Source organism: Lathamus discolor, chromosome 9 (assembly GCF_037157495.1).
Source record: "Lathamus discolor isolate bLatDis1 chromosome 9, bLatDis1.hap1, whole genome shotgun sequence".
In the NCBI taxonomy this organism is placed as follows: domain Eukaryota; kingdom Metazoa; phylum Chordata; class Aves; order Psittaciformes; family Psittacidae; genus Lathamus; species Lathamus discolor.
This window is the reverse complement of record NC_088892.1, coordinates 13,516,344-13,535,248: the sequence shown is the minus strand read 5'-3', so window position 1 is coordinate 13,535,248 and position 18,905 is coordinate 13,516,344. Positions and strand designations below refer to the sequence as shown.

At 41.1% G+C, this 18,905-nt stretch overlaps 1 protein-coding gene across 6 annotated transcripts in view; it reads left to right on the top strand.

Annotated features, from left to right (window-relative positions):
* KIAA1210 (KIAA1210 ortholog) overlaps positions 1-18,905 on the top strand; it is a 60,746-nt gene that overhangs the window by 4,812 nt on the left and 37,029 nt on the right. Inside the window, exon 1 of one of the 6 annotated variants that reach the window (XM_065690063.1) lies at positions 11,291-11,309. The exons of 3 other annotated variants lie outside the window; for them this stretch is intronic. Coding sequence is in view for 2 of the 3 variants with exons in the window: in XM_065690056.1 (XP_065546128.1) it covers positions 12,978-13,012 (35 nt within the window). In the remaining variant the exon portion in view is untranslated. Of the gene's footprint in view, positions 1-11,290; positions 11,310-12,834; positions 13,013-18,407; positions 18,458-18,905 lie in introns of those variants that run through there. 2 more of the 6 variants (XM_065690056.1, XM_065690057.1) reach the window with 2 other exon arrangements.

Sequence of the window (18,905 nt, the reverse complement as noted above, 5' to 3'; positions counted from 1 at the left end):
CACTGCTAGTGCTTCAGGCCTATTCCTGAAGAATATTGCACCTGCAAAGTTCTGTTGACTTAGTGAAATAGTTCATCTGTTTCTAAAGAATGTCAGTAGATGACTTATCACAAGATCAGTTATACTTCTCCAGGCTGAGCTCCTACATAATCATAAAAAAATGCAGCTTTATTGCACAAGTGGGGTGTGAGGTCTGCAGGGATTCCAGAACTGTCCAACCCAAGAGAGAATTTGGGTCCATATCCACAAAATGCAAAGTTGGCTGTTCTTACTTGCTATAGTATAAGAAGGTGTGGAGTACTTCTTACCTTGGGCTATATGACTGACTCAAGTTTTGTATCTATATACATTTATGTGATTATGGATGTATAGAAATGCTTTTCCTACTAGCAAAACGAAGTTGCCTGGATGTTACATGAACCAAAAGTAAACTCGTACATTTTTTTTAGATCATTGTGAGTTGGAAGACTTTTCCACTTCTGCTGTTTGCTTCTGTTTCCATCAAAGATGTGATGGAACTATCCTGAAAATGAAATGTCATAGATTCCTGTGACCACAAAGACAGAGATATGCCCAGTGCAGATTTGATGAGTCAAAACTCTTCATCCTTTGGAACCCACAGCACAGGCTTTTGGCTGTATTCAGACATTTGGGAAGTAGATTCCCTTTTAGGCTTCTTTTTAGTCTTCCCAGGAGCCAGTAAGTGCAGACTTAACCAGCAAAAGTTAACTTTTATAACTTAAGAAGTTTTACTGGCATTGGCTTCCATTTCAAAGTTAATACTTGTCTCCACTTGAAATGTGTCTTATCTACTAGTAGGAGAATTTACTGCAGAGAAATGAAGAGCTGTGTTTTCTTTTAGCAGAAGATGCACGACAGTCAAGCGAGAAACAAGAAATTGTGCTTGACCTGAAGACCAGCTTAATACAGGCCCATTTATTTAGATTCTAAATTAAATAAGTTTATTTAGACATCACTGGTTATTTAGAATATTTCATAAGAAAGCACTAGCTGCATGTGCAGATACTGGGATCATGCATAACTTTGAAAGAAGGTCTGAGATGTTTCTCAGTTTTGAAGAGCTGTGAAAGTGGGCACTCAGTGAACAACATTGTTTTAAGTGGGAGAGGGTCTAATATGTTTAATACCAACAAACACATCTTTAATCATTACTCTAATCTCTGCTAAAATCCACTACAACTTTGACCAGAATGCTTACTGTATCTGATACTGTTGAAGTGTGTTAGAGATTCATTCATATTTATTTATATGAGCTCTCTCTCCATAAATGAAAAGAAAGTACACGTTGGTTTAGCAAGCTGGGGAGCTAATTTTTTATGTATCTTTTTTTCTCCTGAGGATTTTCAGTAATCCTTGTGTTTGAGCTGTGGATTGTGGATGTGGTGTGGTTGGTCTCGATATCTTCACTTATATAACAACATCATGCTGTGCAGTGAATCAAACGGGACAAAGCAGCATGACTCTAGTCCCTGCTGTACATCAGACTGCAAGCCCAGCCTATGATAGGAAGAGCTGAATTCAGTGGAAAAGCTGTCATTGATTTTAATGAGCTCTGGATATGGCCCAAACTCAAAAATCGTTGTCTTGACTTTATTGGAATGCCACCAGCATCATGTTGAGTCATACATACATAGATACATATACATCCTCTTCAAGTTTAAAATAGCTTTTAGAAGGAATGCCAATGCCACAAGCATAGATGCTGTTTGAATTTCATCAGTTTCTTCTAAATGAATTCAAACACATGTCAAGTAACAAAATCTCATGCAGTAGGTTTCAGTGGAAATGCAGTCCTGTCCCTTCGTCATCCCCCCAGATGAGTTTTTATGCCAATTCTTCTGTCTGTTTCAGGTCAGTCTATTGCATAGTTTAAGCATAAAGCTAAATAGATTTCTCTCCATCTGGAGAGGTTTATCTCCGTATCTTTGGTTGACAGCTTACATGTGCAGTGGAAGGAGTGCTACAAGTTAGAACTTGAAATCACCTCTTTGAGCAGCAGACACTGGGATTTGCAGCTGATGTTATTAACAAGGGTCGTTTTAACTACTGTTCCTCCCTCTCCCCTGCTGACTGTTGCATTTCTCCTATAAATCTCATGAGATCTCATCAGGTCGTGGCTCGCACAGCCAAGTGATCATATGCAAGACTATGAACATTCTTCTGACGAAACAAAACCAGGCAAACCTGCCAAAATACATACTCAGCTTGAATGCAGGATCATTAAAGATTCAGAAACTGAAAATGAAAAAAGCATCAATTATTATTTCCAATGCCTGCTTGTTGAAACTGTCGCGTAGTTTTTCCGACTCAGGAATGCTGAATTTGGGTGGCTGCAGTGCTTGAAGCTCTTAAAACTGTAGGAAGTAAAGAGTGTCTTATTTCACAGCTTCTTTTTAAATTGCTGCTTAAAAGCCTTTGGGGGAAATGGAGGTTAGTTGATTATTTTGCTTACAATTTTGACGCCCTCTCTGGAGCTAACCTTAGCAAAATGGTGTGTGAAGGAGTTATATAGCTGATCCTGCTTTCACTGCTGTTCTTTGGCTTTTCATCTGCTGTTCCAGCCCTTTCTTCTTTCTGCTGAGCATGCATTTCTTAAATTTAACTGATATTTACTAGTAGCAAGAGTTTGCCATCATTCACAGACGTCTGTTCAATATTACTGCTATAATTTGCCAGGAAGCATTACAGTAGCTTGCAGTCAAAGGCGTTCTTTACTTTCTCCCAGTTTACACTTTACAAGACCATTTCTGTATTGTGCTAGCTTGTGAGGGAAAGGATACCTGCCAACAGATAGGGGTTAATGCTGCTGTAGTTTGGCTGGTTCTTTGCCAGTCTTTGCTCTTTTGAGTGCCAAGAATTTTATATATATGTATACATATATATATATAGATAGATAGATTCCTAGCTTAGGAGAGCTGAAGCTACAGCCTTTACCATGCAAACTAGGGATATTTGTCTTGCCCTGGATCATGGTGTCTGGCAAACCTGCACCTTTCCCAGGCCTGTTGCTGACTTGCTGTATGGGGCTGCAGCCGGATAACAAGAGTATAAGGCTCCTCCTTGCAGCGTCAGGATAAATTTTATGTGTATGGTTCAAGGAACTATTTGTGTATTCCTAAGTACTGGTATACACAGAAGGGGGAAGATTTAGAGATGATGCATTCTTTAATCCTGTTTTCTTTCCAACAGTGTCAGGATTTCTGAGTTCTCCTGAATTTAATCTGTTCTGATTTTTATATATATGATGCATATCATTATCTCAGTAGGAGGAAGTGAAGGGTGAGGAAGAGCAAGCAGGGTAGGTAGGCTGTGTACTTTACTTCTCGTATGAGAAATGGCCTAAGAGTTTCTCTATAAACTATAGACCCATAACATAATAACCAGGGAATATGCTACAAGCAGGAAGTGTGTATGAACAGTGTTTGCTTGATCTTGTTGCCTTTTCATTCTATGTGTTGTATTTGAGTCTGCCAGCAAATGATCCAATGCTCGTAGGGAGCTTGTGGGTTTATATTATTGTCTCTTTAAATCTTAGTTAAAAAAAAAGAAAAGGGAAATGTCACCACAATATAATGGAGAATGGGGCATAGAAAACCTCCTGTGCATTGGGAGAGTAAACTCTGCTGGAGATGCCTTGTGTTCAACACTAATTTTTCCAAATTCCTTTGTTCCTTTTTATTTTCCCCAGCTATATTAAGAAAGACCTTATTTGCAGATGCATAAAGCTTTAAGTGCTTAAACATTTTGGTCTTTGAAGGAGTCATAGCATGCAGCTATTCAGTGTCAGAGTGAATTTCAAACCCACAAGGCACCATATTTTGTATGCTCTTAAGAGTTCAAGAGTGAGCAGAAGAACATTAGACTGTTCATACACCTGCTGTTAACTACCAGCATGTACTTTTTTAATGTTCTTACAATAAATGAGTTTAAAGCAAGAAATCTGAGTCAAGGAAAGGCTCCTTTATCTCAGAAGTTCTTGCTTTAGTTGATTTGTCAAGCTTCAAAGCTATGAATAAGGGTTTATATTATCTTTTTAATGTGAAGCAGTGGAAAATGAAGTTAAATAGAGGAAAGAGGAGAAAAGAAACAAACCAGTCATTACTGTTGTGATGAGTCTGAAGAAACTGTTATAAACAATACCACAACTTTTGTGGTTTGAATTAGAAGAAAAAGGGAATACAAGCAATTTATGTGCTCTGATTCTGGTGATCACATTTCTTCTGCTCTGCTGCTCCTCAGACCACGGCCATTGCTGCTGCTCTTCATTCTGCAGTGACAAGGGGGATAAAAACAGTCATAGGGTGTGACTGAGGCTGTTATTCTACTATAGAGCAAAGTCATGTGCCCTCATTCCTCCAAAGGAAATACACTGAAGCTTTTTCATTTCGGAGGAAGGGGTGTTACATTTGTAGTGTGTATGGGATTCTTCAGAGATAATGTTTTTGTAACTGATTTTGATTAAAATAACAACTTGGTCATATCATTACTAACACTGTTTTTACAGGTGACCAATGGTTGTTCTGCAACATTAAATGGCATTTCCTTTGCATGTTTTTTACTAACATCCCATTACATGGGATGGTGAGAAAACTTTGCATAAACTAGGAATAAAATCCAGAAATCTTACTAGGGTTTTGTGTTTGTAGTTGGTTGCGGTTGCATTTGTGAAATATTGAATCTCATCTGCACTGAGAAAATATTACAATATAGGCATTGTGTAGTCAGGAAGGTGGTGCCAATCCATCCTGTAACTTAGCTCATCAACCTTTGGTTGCTTTTAAATACTAGCTACATTTTTACATGTTACGTATAAGTAGTCCTCTGTAGTTGCAGGGATTGCTTAGTATTTTCATGACCAAAGGATGTTCTCTGAGTGCAGAACAAGCATGGCTAATCTTTAAACTTCACACTAGCTTATCTCTGGGCAATATACTGAGTCCCTTGAGGACTCAATTAATACCATGCCAGGCAGTATCAGTTATATCAGCATCTATGTTATATCCAAAGGAGCTGTTTCCTGTGAGGATCTGTTTGTATTCCTGTATAGGTGCTGATGTAGCCTGTAGGAGGGGTCGGTGTCTTTTCAGCCACATGGTGTATGGTGACAACTGCTTCTCTTCCTGTTTGCACCTTCAGCATCAGCTGGTGTTTCACTGTATGGAAACTACCTGGGCGGAAGGAACTGCTTAGTAGTAAGGATTCTATACCCGCAGTCAGTGCCAGAGGATCTCAAGTAAAGAGGCTGTTTAAAGGCTAGCAATAGGGGTTGGAGGAGTGAGGCTGGGAGTGGCATTTATCCCAGGAAAGCTGTAGGTATCCCCTAATCTCTGTGGTAAAGCAGAAAGATACTAAAGCATGGTCTTAAGTTTGTAATGACTCTAAACTGCAGCTTTTTCAGGTACTGGTGATCCCGGAATGACAGACCCATCAGCTCTGTGTATTACTTAAATGTATGTACATATCTGTGGTTAAACTGTTTGAAATGGGAAAGACCAAGCGGAAATCCAGTTGAAGCATGTGGTTATGAGCTAGTGACACAGAACTATAGCTTATTCAACAGTTTTAGGAAAAATTCTTCTGCAATTAGCTTGTTTCCTGCCTCTGGGTATTTATTAGATATTTTCCCTTCCCATTATGATGGGAACAGCTCCAGCATATTTAAGAGACAATCGGGAACACTCTTTGGTATTTAAAGGTTCCCAGAACTTGAATTTTGAGTAATGCATTGGGCTGCTGTGCAAGGGCTCTGCTGAGCTGTGGGTCTGTTCTGGTGAAATTGGCTCAGTATGAGGTATTTTTTATTATGTGATGATTTTAAAACTCTGGACAGGCTGGGCCAAATCATGTAGTGCAGTCATTGATTTCAAATTTAACTCAGCGTTTTGATGCCAGTGATCCTGTAAGAGTTCCCACGGCTGAAGGCTGGCTAGTGAACTTAAAGTTATCTTGGATATTTATAGGGTGCCTATTCTTGTAGGGTCTTTCTGGCTCTCCTTATTGAGCGAGGGAGCTCAACCAGGAGCTTTGGGTTCAATTGCAGTTTGTGGGTTCTAGAATAGTCAATTACTCTGCCTCAGTCCTCCCAGCTGTATCTGCAGTACGGAGTAATATATTCTGTGCAGAGGGACACAGGTCTGGTGTTTGTGATTAATCTTGCAGATATCAAGTAGTAGGAGTAAATTTATTACTCAATTCTTTCTACTTATTTTGCAGTTTGTGGAATGAGCCAAGTGCTGTACTTGTGCCTTTATACAGAGGAAAGCTAACAATGAAAGTGCGATATTGCCATTGCCTACTAATTTGAGCTAAATGTCAAGATTATGCAGTTTTGACTTTTATTTTTCTGTTCTTTTCCCCTTGGAGCAATAAAAGCTGCAGGCAGGACATTCTGGGACCCCACTGCCCTTCTCTGGAGGTTAATGGTCATTTTATCTTTAGCTTTGTGTTTGCAGGCACTGGAGTCAGACAGCCTTTTCCCCAGAGCTGCGCTTCCGTGATTTCCGGTATTATGACTTCAGCTGACAGCAGTGAGATGGTATCAGAGATGACCTTCGCTTTTGAATTTTCATTTCAGTCACAGTTGAAATTCAGGATGTTGATGGCTTTAGGAATATTATTCCAGATGTGTGAGCCTCTTGTTCTTGTCTTATTTATACCTGTACAAACAAATCAGGAGTAATTCTGAAGAGGTGGGCCTACATTTTAGGGCAAAACTAATATACATGGGAAGTCATTAAACTTGATTGCTGTTCACAGCACAAACATTAGTGGCAATGCTGGTCTGATCTGTCTCCAAAGGAGCTTGGCAAGAGTATTGTAAGGACATTGACTGGATCTATCCCTAGAGAGGAATTTGGGAAGAATGGGGTGTGGAAAACTCAATTCATTATTCACATCGTCTCAGGATATTTGTTTAGACTCACTGTTAGCTCTGATGTTCGACATCTAGACTAGGCACTGGTCCATGTGCCTGTAGCTACATACTGCCTTCTCACATTTCTTTCCAGATGGTCTTGTGTATTGGTGCCTGCCTGAACACTGAGAAGGAAAAGTTGTGTTGTTGGAACTTAATATTTTTAACATGGTATTTTCTTAAGTCAGAATGTGTAGAAATAGAGCTCCTTTGTTCAGCTTCTGCACTCCCCACCCTTAGACAAAAGAACCATAGTTTCCCAGTATATTAAATATTGACCACGCTCCTATTTTCACAGGAAATACCAAGCTCTTCCACTGTGTCAAAAATAATCTGCTTTTCATTCAGACTCATTAAAATCTTAGATTTTTAGATTTATGATCTTGGATTGGAAAAGATACGTGAGAGGCAGCACATCCTGTCTATATTGTGTGTATATACAGGGATGCTGTTATTTCTCTATAAAAAAATGACATATTTATATGCAAGTCAATCCTTGTAGATTTGTAAAATGTCAAACACTTCTGTCTCTTTATCACTTGTTTGACAATTGGTGTTTTCTGACACTGAAGCCTGAGTTTACATCTGTGATCCTGTTGCAAATTGTTGGAAATTACCTTTCAGAATAACACATGGCCTGACCTTCATCTCCAGATAATCCAGGAAGAGTTCACGTGACTGTGGGGTCACAAAGGATGGATTTAGCAAACCAGTATCTTTATGGCCATATTTAGAACTCAGTAACTCACTGAATACTCCACATCACCGTTTTCTTTCACTCCTTCCTCAGAGGTGAAGACAGTGTGTTTGTGGTAAACTGCAAGAAATGATTCAGCCCCAGAATGACCAAACACTGGGATCAAAGAGCTCGTATGTATTGCTGCTTTCTTTGCAATATTCTTTTTATCAAAGGAGCTTGTGGGAGATCCTCTAACAGGGAATAACAACAACTGAAATCCCCCCCAATCCCACACATTGTACACAAAGTGTAAAAATAGGCATAATTGAGCAACATAGAGTAATTACACTCCAGGCCAAGTATGGCAAATTCTTCAGGCTTATATACATGAATGCAAAGCTGATATAGGGCATAGTTAGAGGCCCCTGACTTTCAGTTTTAGAGACAGGCTTTGACCCTCATTTTCCTCCTAATATTAATCACAGATGGATGTATAAACTCTGCAAGGCAGAAATCCTCTTATCTCTTCACTTCTTTGTTTTCTACACAGTACTGTGTTTGATTCCAGCCCTGTTTGTTTAGAGCTCTCATGCTGCAGCTTTCATCAGTGCTGCATATTTAGTTGTTTCTTTAGCATTGAAAGGCTTTCACTGAAATTTTCCAAGCCAGGCCTATTTGCCAGCCTGGCAATATCACTTGTAAGAAAGCTGAATCAATTTCTCCTTTAGATATTTATTTCCTGAGAGTCACATTTGTGTTAGCACACAGGTAAACAATCAACATCCCCAGTGCAGAGGTAAGGAAAGAGTGACTTGCAATGTTATTGGTTAGATTTCTGTGCAGGGTTTATTCCATGGTGCAATGAAGGAGTGCTTTACATGCAATTCAGCTGGAATGGCACATTTTTATAAATACTTGGGCAAGATCAAATGCATCATAAAGAAATAGCCTGAAAGTTCTCAATCAACCCAGGCTTCATTGCTCAGTGATGAAAACATGAGAACTGGAAGCTAGACTGTTGGATTTGCCCTACCTACCTCGTTTGGTGTTGACAGGGTCACTTTTTCAGAGTGACACAAATGAACAGAAAATGTCAGTTGTTTGGGGGTACAGAGCCCTGCCCTGAAAGGAGGGAAGGATCTGTACAGCTGCATAGCTTCAACGGCATCAAGGGATGCAGGAGGGCACATGGTGCTGGGGCTGACAGTAGCTTGGAAAGATGGAGAGAGGTAAAGTAACTGAAAAGTGCAAAATATTGCTAGGGGTACAAATGCAATATATGTAAGAAATACACAGGATCTTCATTATGTAAAATCCAGGTGCACATAGATCACTGTATGATAGCGCATTGCAGTGGTGATAGGAGTAGCTGTAAACCTCCTTTAGTGAATTCTCACCTGATAGACACTGTGGTTTTTGCAACAGCAAAACCTACCAGAGGAACACAGTCATGTGTGACCTTGTTATAGTGAGTAGGAGAGGCGGAAGTAGCCTGGATTTTGGTAGAAGCTAAGGCCTGGAAATGAGAGATCAAAGTCTGTCTTGTTATCAAGAATTCAGTTCAGATACACCAAAATACACAGGGAATCTGAAATGGCAGGATTGCAGTTTCTACCTCTACATTCGTTTGGTCAAAAATGTACATGAAAGTTTCATTCTTTCCTGAAAGTAAATTAAAAAGCTATATAAATCAAACATCCATGTCTGTGAATCATGGGATGTGTGATGACTGCATGCACGCCAGCTCTGAATGGACGTTTTGCGAAGTGTGAAGTGGTGGCTGCCTGAGAGCTGGGGAGGCAAGGACATTGTGAGTCCTCAGAGATCTCGCAAGAGGCTGTAAGAAAAGGAGTAGGTCTGTCGGACATGAAACATATTTTGAGTTTGCTGGTTGTGTGTGTAGCTCCTAACACTCCTGCTGTCAGGCTGCTGACGTGTACCTTGTGTACGTATGTATGTGTAGGAAGTGACTGTGGAGACATGCCAGCGTTTTTCAGCTCACTTTGAGTTTCCCTTGTTGGATTACTAATTGTGTTGGTTACTTATGTTGAAAAGACCTTTCTTGCAATGACACGGGTGAAAACGCCTGTGGAACAGCTACCTTGGTGATTCTAGGAGCTATATATTGGTGCAGGCATTTCTCAGGGATTGGGTTCCTGGGCCTTGCTCAGACTTGCCTCCCTCATTCCCTTTGGAGAAATTAAGAAACTTGTTGAGAAGTTTATCAGGCACTGGGAGTTCTGCTGCTACCTCTCCATCACTGTCAGTACCACTGCAGGAGGGCAGCTTGCCACCTGCGCTGCTTCTGTCTGCAGACTCAGAAGATGAACTGAGGTGGATTTGGATGTGCAGTGGTCACAGGGGTGTGGGCTGTTGAGGGAAAGCACTGACAGTGAGTTTGAAGAAGTCAATGGCGAAGGCTGTAATTTTCAAAGGAAAGTGGGCCGAGACTTTGCTATTTCAATCAAGCCAAGCCACAAACTTTAGAGGAAATCCAGATCTGATTCAGCTTCCAGGTGTTTAAACTTGCTGTCTTCCCTGTCTTTAATGAACCATCTTTACTTTGCCAAAGTCTGTATTTGTGTTTATTTGTTGTTCATCTACTTTCCAAGCTGAAAACAGCTTTAATTAATTAACTGGCAGTAGAGCACCCTATTTGCTGTAGCACTTTGCAGGTGAAGAGCTAATGTCAGCACAGTGACTGTTTGGCTGTCAGGCCTGGGGCACAGTCTTGCACTGATTTACCTGTGGACATAGAGCCATGATGTTGATCAGCATCTGAGATTCAGATCTGTACCCAAAAAGCTCGATGTGTAGCAATTTGGAGCTCTGCTAGTGATAGAGAGACAGAGCAGTGAATAATAAATGGTACCATGAAGTGGCTTGGAGACTGATATGAAGATAGAGAATCAAAAACGATCGAATCCTGAGGTGAGGTAATTATTTTTAATGACTGTTTACTAGTCTGTGCTTCTTGGAAAGTGAGCGAGTTTCTAGATGGTGCAATGTCTGTTGCTGAACTGCCAGTTCCTGGGAACAGGTCTGTTTGACCTAAATGGAACCCAGCAGATGAAGATTTGCATGTTCAAGTAAGTTATTTCAAGACAAAAATACATGAAAGAAAAAAGAATAGTGAAAGGAAACGTATTCTGAAGTCAGACTATATGAGGAGGTTAGGAGACAAGGAATCTGCTTCATGTGAGCAAAAGATCTGAGCTTTAGAAGCTTGTGGGCCAGTTATTATACCAGTTAAAGTGATGAAATTCTTCCAAAGCCATCAGGATTACACCCTTCCACTGGCTTTAGGGATTGGGTCTTCCCACTGGCAGGCCATTAGATCTTTTTTCTTTTGAACACAAATGTGAATTTCTCATAAGGTCTCCTTCATTTCTTACTAGAAATGTTTCTGTTGGCAGCATTTTCTGGACTAAATGCCAAGCAGATTTCAGATGCAATCCTAAATCCAAGGTTTTGTACATTAAGCCAGTCAGAAGGTTTCTCCGGTAATCTCCAGGAATTCCTTCTTGGCAGTTGATACCCAAAACCAGAGCCTTGATTTTTGCTCTTCTTCTGCAGGCTTTTTCTAATGGCTGGAGCCTAATGCTCTCTAGTTGGCCTTTTCTACTGGGATTAAGAGTTCGGCATGAAGTCATCATGACAAATGCAATAATTGAGGACAGCAGGAAAACTCACTGGGTAAAGCTTCAACTGGTGTTACTGTGGTTTTGCTTCTTGGTCTTTTCCCAGGAGAGAGAAAGTGTATCAGCTTAAGGTCGGTTTTGATTTGTAGCTCTTGTGTGCATGGCACTGAAGTTGGCTGCTTGTAGAGGTTTTCTCTTCCCTGTTATGCGGGAAAATAGAGTGGGATATGATTTGGTTCCTATTTGTGATGGCCCTTGCACTTGCTGCCGTTTATTATGTGTGTCATGGCTTTTCTTTGTGTAAAGGGCTTTGTAGAACATAGCCAAATGGTGTTGTCTGTTCATAGATTTCAAAGTTCTGCACTGTTGCAAAACTAGCTGTCAGTTATGGGACTCCTCACCAGAGTGTGTTTCTCAAACTTCATGTGTCTCTTACAGGAAAGGTGTTACCATATTTTTTTCTTAGTATTCCAAAAGAACTGTTCCACTTAGGTCTGGTCTTGCTTCTCAGTGCCTTTAAATGAACTTGTATCAAAATACTGGTATAATACTCCCTGTTACTGGCTTGCCAGACCCAAATATTGAAATGTTTTTTAGTAGCTGAGAAATACAAATAAATGGGATTTTCTTCTGATATTTTAGGAAGAAGTGTAAATCTTTCCTTTGCAATTATGATAGTTATGAACTTAGTACACTTAAGTATGCATGCTTGTTTTTTAATCAATAGCTGATACTCTTACCAAGACACGTGCCTCCAGGAACAGGCTAACACTTTGTTACTGGCTGCTGAATCTCTCTGGTTGTGTGCAGGCAGCACAAGCAGTGTCTTGCCTCACCTCTCTGCTTTTACCTCAACAGAGGTCATTAACAGCTGTGATACATTTCCATATGAATTTAATGCAGAGTCAGAAATGTGTGAAGCTTGGGTCACCCCTGTGAATAAAGCTGCTTGAGGTTTCTATTCCCCAGCATTAAACCTTAGCCATTTTCCTCCTTCCACACCCAGTGAAGACCTCATTAGTTGTGGTAGTGAGTAACTACGGTTACTTACTGATACGGAGGGCATCATCAGGCAGTGTTTGTCTCACATGGTGTGTGTACTGGCTGCTCTAAATTCCAGAGCTGTTTGCCTGACATTTCAATATTGCACGGATTTATTTTTTATTTTTTTCCTGTCAATGTGCAGAGGAGCTTGTTAGAATAGACTGTGATTTACAGAGGGATGGGGTAACAGCTGTTCTGGAAGGTCCCCTCCACCCACTTTGTGCTGGAGAATGACTACAGTTTTTAGTGGTTATTTCAAAGATGTTGCAAGTATTTTCTGTAGCCTTTCTCTGTCTAAAAACTAACAATAACAATTAATATCCTCAGGGCTTCTCCACATCCTAATTACGACCAAGCGTCTCATTAGTCCCACAGGGAGACAGAATCAAATGCCATATGGTATTTTACACTTAGGATGCTGTGCTTACCAGGAGCTGGAAGGAGACAGGAAAAGGGGGAGTTAACAATTCATAACCATTTATGGAACAGGCACAGCCCTCCTTGGACCCAGTTCAGCAGAGTCTGAGGGCCTCAGATCAGGAACTTTATCTGGCTGGTAATTGCATCGGCATGCTGGCTTTCTTGTGTGCGTGTATGGGCATTTGGTGAGCAGGATACGAAGCTGCAGGATCCACACACCAGGATGAATTAAGTGTGCACACATCTTCCGGGAAGGACCATGGCTGGGTTCTACGGTTGCCTGAAAAGTAAAAAGTAAGTGCCATGCTGAGCCCTCCTCTCCACCTTTCCCAAGTGAGCTGAGTCTGGGGCGTACTTTGAAATGCTGTCTTTGTTGTATTTCAGCAGCAGCACTGAACTAAGTGCTTATACTTTGAGGATGAGGTACCATTCTGAGTGCAAAAGTGCAAAAAATCACTCCTGGCTGAAATACCACATTGGTGAAAATTGGTCATGTTTTTATCCTTGGAGGTATAAACATGAAATATTTAAAAAGGATATAAGAACCTTTTCCTTTCTAATTATAGCAAGAGGAAAAAATGTCCTCTCCTTATTAGCTATATTGTTCGTATATTAACATATAAAAATAAGAAATAGAGAAATGCACACTGGCTTTTAAAAAATACTCAGAAATGTGGCAGTGAATGCTCTTGAGAGCTTGATGTGCTCAGTTTCTGTATAAGCAACCTGAGGTTTGTTTCTGTAATCGCTCCCTGTTGACAGATTTGGTATTTAAAATAAATATTTTTATTGCTTCACTGACATATTCTGTTGGAGCAGACTATAAAGGGAGAAGAGAATGGGACAATGCATGTTGGTCTTTGTGCTTTAAACCACTCTAAAGATATGTTATTTTTCCTTTGACATTCTCCCTGCTAGGGAATGGAGCAAAACTTTCTGCTGCACAAACTGAGCAGTGGGTTTTGATAATGTTTTGCATCAGCAAGACTGTAGAGGGCTCTTTTCTTGCATAGAGTGTGGGATTGCAGAAAGTGGAAGTTCACAGTGAAAGGCAAGCAAAGTTGTATCTGGAGGTTTAAGATGTGAATGCTGATAGTTAAATGTATGGGTAGGTCCTGGTTAGCAGAGGGGAAAAAAGACAGTTCAAAAGTGAAGCTGGCAAGTCACTGTTTCTCCTTTGCCCTCTTCTAAAGGTTGTATCCCTCATAATAACAGTTTGTCTCACATTACTCTTGTAGAAATGTGCATTGTCAAAGGCACACAATTCCTATTGGATTTCAGTTAGCATTTCCACCCTATATTGACTCTTTTCCTCCTTTGAAATTTGTAACAGTGTCTATGAGTGAGAATTAATGTTTGGAAAATAAGTCTGCCTTAGATAAAGGGAGAGGATGCAGTGAGAACTAACAAAAGGGCTAAGAACGAGTCCTGATGAAGTTAGGAGGATTGGCGCTTGAATTGTTTTTTCCCCCCAGAATCCTCTAGCATCTAATGCAGTGAAAAGAAAACTGGAAGTCTGAGAGAGGCTAAAACAGCTGGGCAGATGAAGCTTCTTTCGTGTGGTGCATGATCCTGGTAGATCCCCACCTGATTTATGAGGAACGGGGTTTTTTTCTTCAATGCATTCTTATTTCTTGTTATTTTTATGAAGTTTTACTTGATATCTATACAGACTGTATTCCTCAACCTGTTATTTCAGCCCTGTGATGTGTTCCCAAGTGCAATTATTAGTACTTTGCAGTCATTACAAATTTCATGTACTGCTTTGGCTGTGATTATTGAAGTTAAAATGAGTCTGAGACACCAACTGCAGTAACAGTGATGCTTTTAGCCTATGATTAATTTTGAATGTAATTTTTTCGGAGTTTGACACAAAGTATTTGTCTTTCTGGACCATTTGACTTTCTGGATATTGGAACAGCTTCCCCAAATTCTCGTGTGGTCATTTGACCTGTAGGAGTTATTTGCTTTCTGATTTAAAACTATTTTGCAATAAAAAGACTTTTATGTTTTAAGCAGTTGGCTTGGGTATGAGTAGGGATTTGGCCAAAGCGCGCAGAGCTCAGCGCAGGCCATGAAACCTGCACTGGTACTGGGAAAGCACCTGGGCTGTTTGAAAAGCTGTTCTGGGTAATGCTCTCCTGTGCTGCTGTCACTTTTACCTTCACTCACTCACATTTTGCAAGGCAAGCAAATGCTCTGCCTTGATACACTGCAGTAATGTATGTCTGAATATGATCTCTGTGCAGAGAGCCATGTCCCTCTGCTTTGCTAATGTTCTTTTATGGGATATCTCATAAAAAATAAAAAGCCCAAAGCCTAATTCAGGTAATTATTCATCACAGCCCCCATCTTGGCTGCTATTCCACTGAAATAAAGGTTTTAGATTGCTTTTATATTTCTCTTTAACCAGCATCTGCAACCTTAAGAATCTTGAATTGTTCTTCCAGAAAGTTTATAGCTCATCATCCTTGCTACAGAGTTTTGTTGTGCTTGGTGCTGGTATGGTGTCAGAAAGATATTAGACCTGGACACATAGAATGAATTTTTCTAAAGCCTGTGGAGGAATCTTTTCATATATCTCTCAGATTTTGGTACTAGCCAAATACATAGTTACGAGCAGAAAGTGTGGTTGCTGGAATACTAAGGTTCACTGATGGTCAACGCAAACTGCCAATTTCCAAAGACAAATATAGTATGTTAGAAGTTATATAAAATATTTGGCTGAAGGCTTTGCATGCCAGCTCAGAACTGGTTTCTGTAGCAGACTATAAGCAAATGTATTTAACTGGTCGGTACTTAATGTTGTCACTCAGGATTTCGTGGTGCCCTTCACAAGCAATCCCAGAATTATGGACATATTTCAGTTTGAATGTGCTCTGCTATGCCAAGCTCTGCAATTCCAGTAGGATATTGTATTATTTTCTTTTAGCCCAAAATTGTCAAAAAATACTGATGTGCACTCTTATCCTTCAAAGAAGTTCAGCATTTGGGCAAAGCAAGTTCATCAGTATAATTTTTAATATGTTTTTAGATCGTTTGAGATGAAAGTCATTGTAAATATGAAATGATGTTATGACCACGAAATCAAGTAAAATGTGTTTTCTGGATTAGATGCTGTTGCTCTGGTGCTGTAGCTCGCATTGTTGCCTGTCCAGATGAGTCTTGGGAAGATCTTTTGGTGTTTACCGAGACTGTTGCAAAGATGGTGTAGATGGATAACCAGCTGAGCTGTCTGTGCCTCCTGCACCTTTGCCTCAAGCCCTCTTGTTGGAGAAGCTCACAGTGGACAGTGGCAGGAGTGCCAGAAGTCCCTTCGTTCTTGGTGCATAATCCACTTCTTACAGCTTTTATATGTGTGCGCAGTCCTTACAGCCCTTGGTTCCCCATCCACAGCAAGCAGCTGTTGTTTTAGCTTGGACACTAGCAAGTGAATTGGAAGTGGTTTAAAGCTCCACCAATTGCTACTGAAGTAGCAGCTCGGCACTGTGGGGAACGGGGCAGTTTATAACTGTTGGTTCTTCTCTGTCAGCAGCTCATTTGCCTCCTGTGGCCCCTCTCACTTTCTGAAGGCATGTAATCACTGCAGGGTTGAAGTAGCTGTGTTTACTGACTGTCCACAACACATGATGCTTTGCCATTTGACACAGTTTAAGACGTGGAGCATCTCTCCATGTCTTTCGGGTTATTTAAAGTGAGACACTGAGTCCTCTGGACATCTTGCTCATGGCATCCCTCCGCATACCTCTGCTTAGCTTGGCAGTGGTCTGTGGGGTCAGTGGGGCTGTCAGGAGGCCATGCAGCTTTGAATTTGGTGTGTGCTGCCTGGGAGCTGTGACAGAGCTGGTGCCATGGTCCTGTGGTGATCTGGGGGTCTGTCTGTGTAGCCAGTGAATTTTGGTGAGGTGAAATGCTTCCTATGAACACTTTGGATTCTTATACATTTGTTTACCTTTATTGTGCACCACATTATTTATTGTACACACAGGATTTCCCAACAAGGGCAAGAATCACTCATTAACCACTTTTCAGTGGTGCTTCTTTGAGAGGAAAACATCTGAGGATGAGGGGTGGTTCCTGCCCAGCAAAGCAAGTCCACCAGTGCAGAGGCAACCCCTGGATCTCACAGGAGTTGCAGTACTGGGTTTTAAGAAACACCTTATGGAACGTGCAAGAGGCAGAGCATTGAACGGGAAGGTGGAGGGCTCTCCCAGCTGGGACAAGTCAGGGAGGGTGAGCTGAGGTTAAAGGACTCCCCAGGCATTGTGAGTCTCGCAGGGAAATGTTTCAATACACAACCTATGAGCGTGTTCCTGTACATGGCAATTATACAGAGCATTTGGACATTTGTGAGCATTTTATCTTCAGCTCACAGGGATTGTTCAGTGCTATGCCTGGTATTAAATGTGTGGAGGCTTAAGTCCTCTTTTCTTACTCAGGAATAGTAGAAAGGGTGAACAAAAGCAGTCAGGAGGTGACGGAGCCATGGCACTGCATACAGTTGGGCACAGTTAGTACAATGGTGCTGTATTATTAACAAAAAGATCAACTATTTCTCTTTGTTGATTCATTCCATTCAACTCATCTCTGTGCAAGAAGTTCAGTTCTGGCTTACTACACCAATGAGTCACTCCACATCTCCCAGTCCCCCTCATTCTGTTCATGTTTCTCTCTGGATAGTGTTTGTTTTAGCAGCCACAGTGATGTGGTGCGTTTGCTGGCTGTTAGGCAGAGGAATTCCAAGCAGTCCTGCCCGTTTGTATGGTTTCATTAGAACAGTCCTACCCCTGTCACTAAGGTGCTGAATATTTGATGGTTGTGCGCCTCTAATGCTGCCTGTTCTACTTCTCTTGCACTGGAGAAGTAGAAGCTTCTTGGTTTAGGACAATCTGCAGAATGTGATTCTCACTCTCCTGCACCATTTGACTGTCATTGTTTTGCCAGACTGAGCTGTGAAAATGTCCTGTCATAATTTACCTTGTGTTCTCTTCTTATACAGAAACTTCTGCTCAAAGTGTGTAGCTTTGTACCCTTACAGCCAGCTGGAGAGATCAGTTTGTCATTTCCTCCTTGTACAGAGGTCTGGAAAGTTTAGTGGCTGTGACATGAACCCTAGAATTGGCTTTAGAATCTGAATGTGGGACAAAAATGTAGTAGGTTCAAGATGTGCTTCCAGTAGATAACCTACCTGAGCTGGTGTAGGGCAGCTAGAGCTGATCACCATTCAAACTTAGGAAAATCTCAGATAGGTCTGTCTGTGGGAAAACAGGAAAAAACCCCAAAGTTATTCCAAGGTTGATGTTCCCTCTACCCCTGCCAATTTCTCCTAAGGGTAAGAAAACAGTTCAGCACAAGGTGCTCTACTCGAGCATGATCCAAGCTTATACAGTTCTGCATTAAATCTGTTGTAGTTTTAGAGTTGGTAAAACTGTCATGGATCACTGAGTTTTAAGCATTATTTTGAATACAGCAAATACAAACTGCAGAATTTTGATGTATTTTTTTAATCTTGTTTTATTATTCATAATTATTTGTAACAAGCAGGTGGCTCTGCAAGGCTCCATTGTGGGAGTCACTGCTTAACCAAACAAAAAAGTCGGTCAGTTGATATCCTGTCTGATTTTGCTTGCAGATGCTGAGCTGTCTCTGTTCATCTCTGCATTAACAGCCAGGGTTGTGCTAACAGCTCAACATTCCCAGCACCACATACATGAAAAAGCCAAGACCTGGGCTACACACGTAATTATTCATTTTTTAACTGTATGGTTATACTGATATGTGCTGCTGCATTCATATGGGTGTACAGGTGCCAGGGTGTCCTGGGGTCTGTCCTATCACCGTGTTACAGCACGTTGGTATCTTTGTGACTGCTGTGGTTCAACCCCAGTGGCAGCTCAGCCCCATGCAGCCGCTCACTCCCCCACAGCGGCGCAGGGAGAGAATTGGAAAAGCAAAAGTGAGAAAACTCCTGCTTGAGATAAAGGCAGTTTAATGGGTACAGCAAAAGCTGCACTCAAGCAAAACCAGACAAGGAATTCATTCAGCACTTCCCATGGTCAGGCAGGTGTTCAGCCGTCCCCAGGACAGCAGGGCTCCATCACACACAGCAGTGACTTGGGAAGACAAACGCCATCACTGCCAATGTCCCCCCCTTCCTCCTTCTCCCCCAGCTTCCCATGCCGAGCAC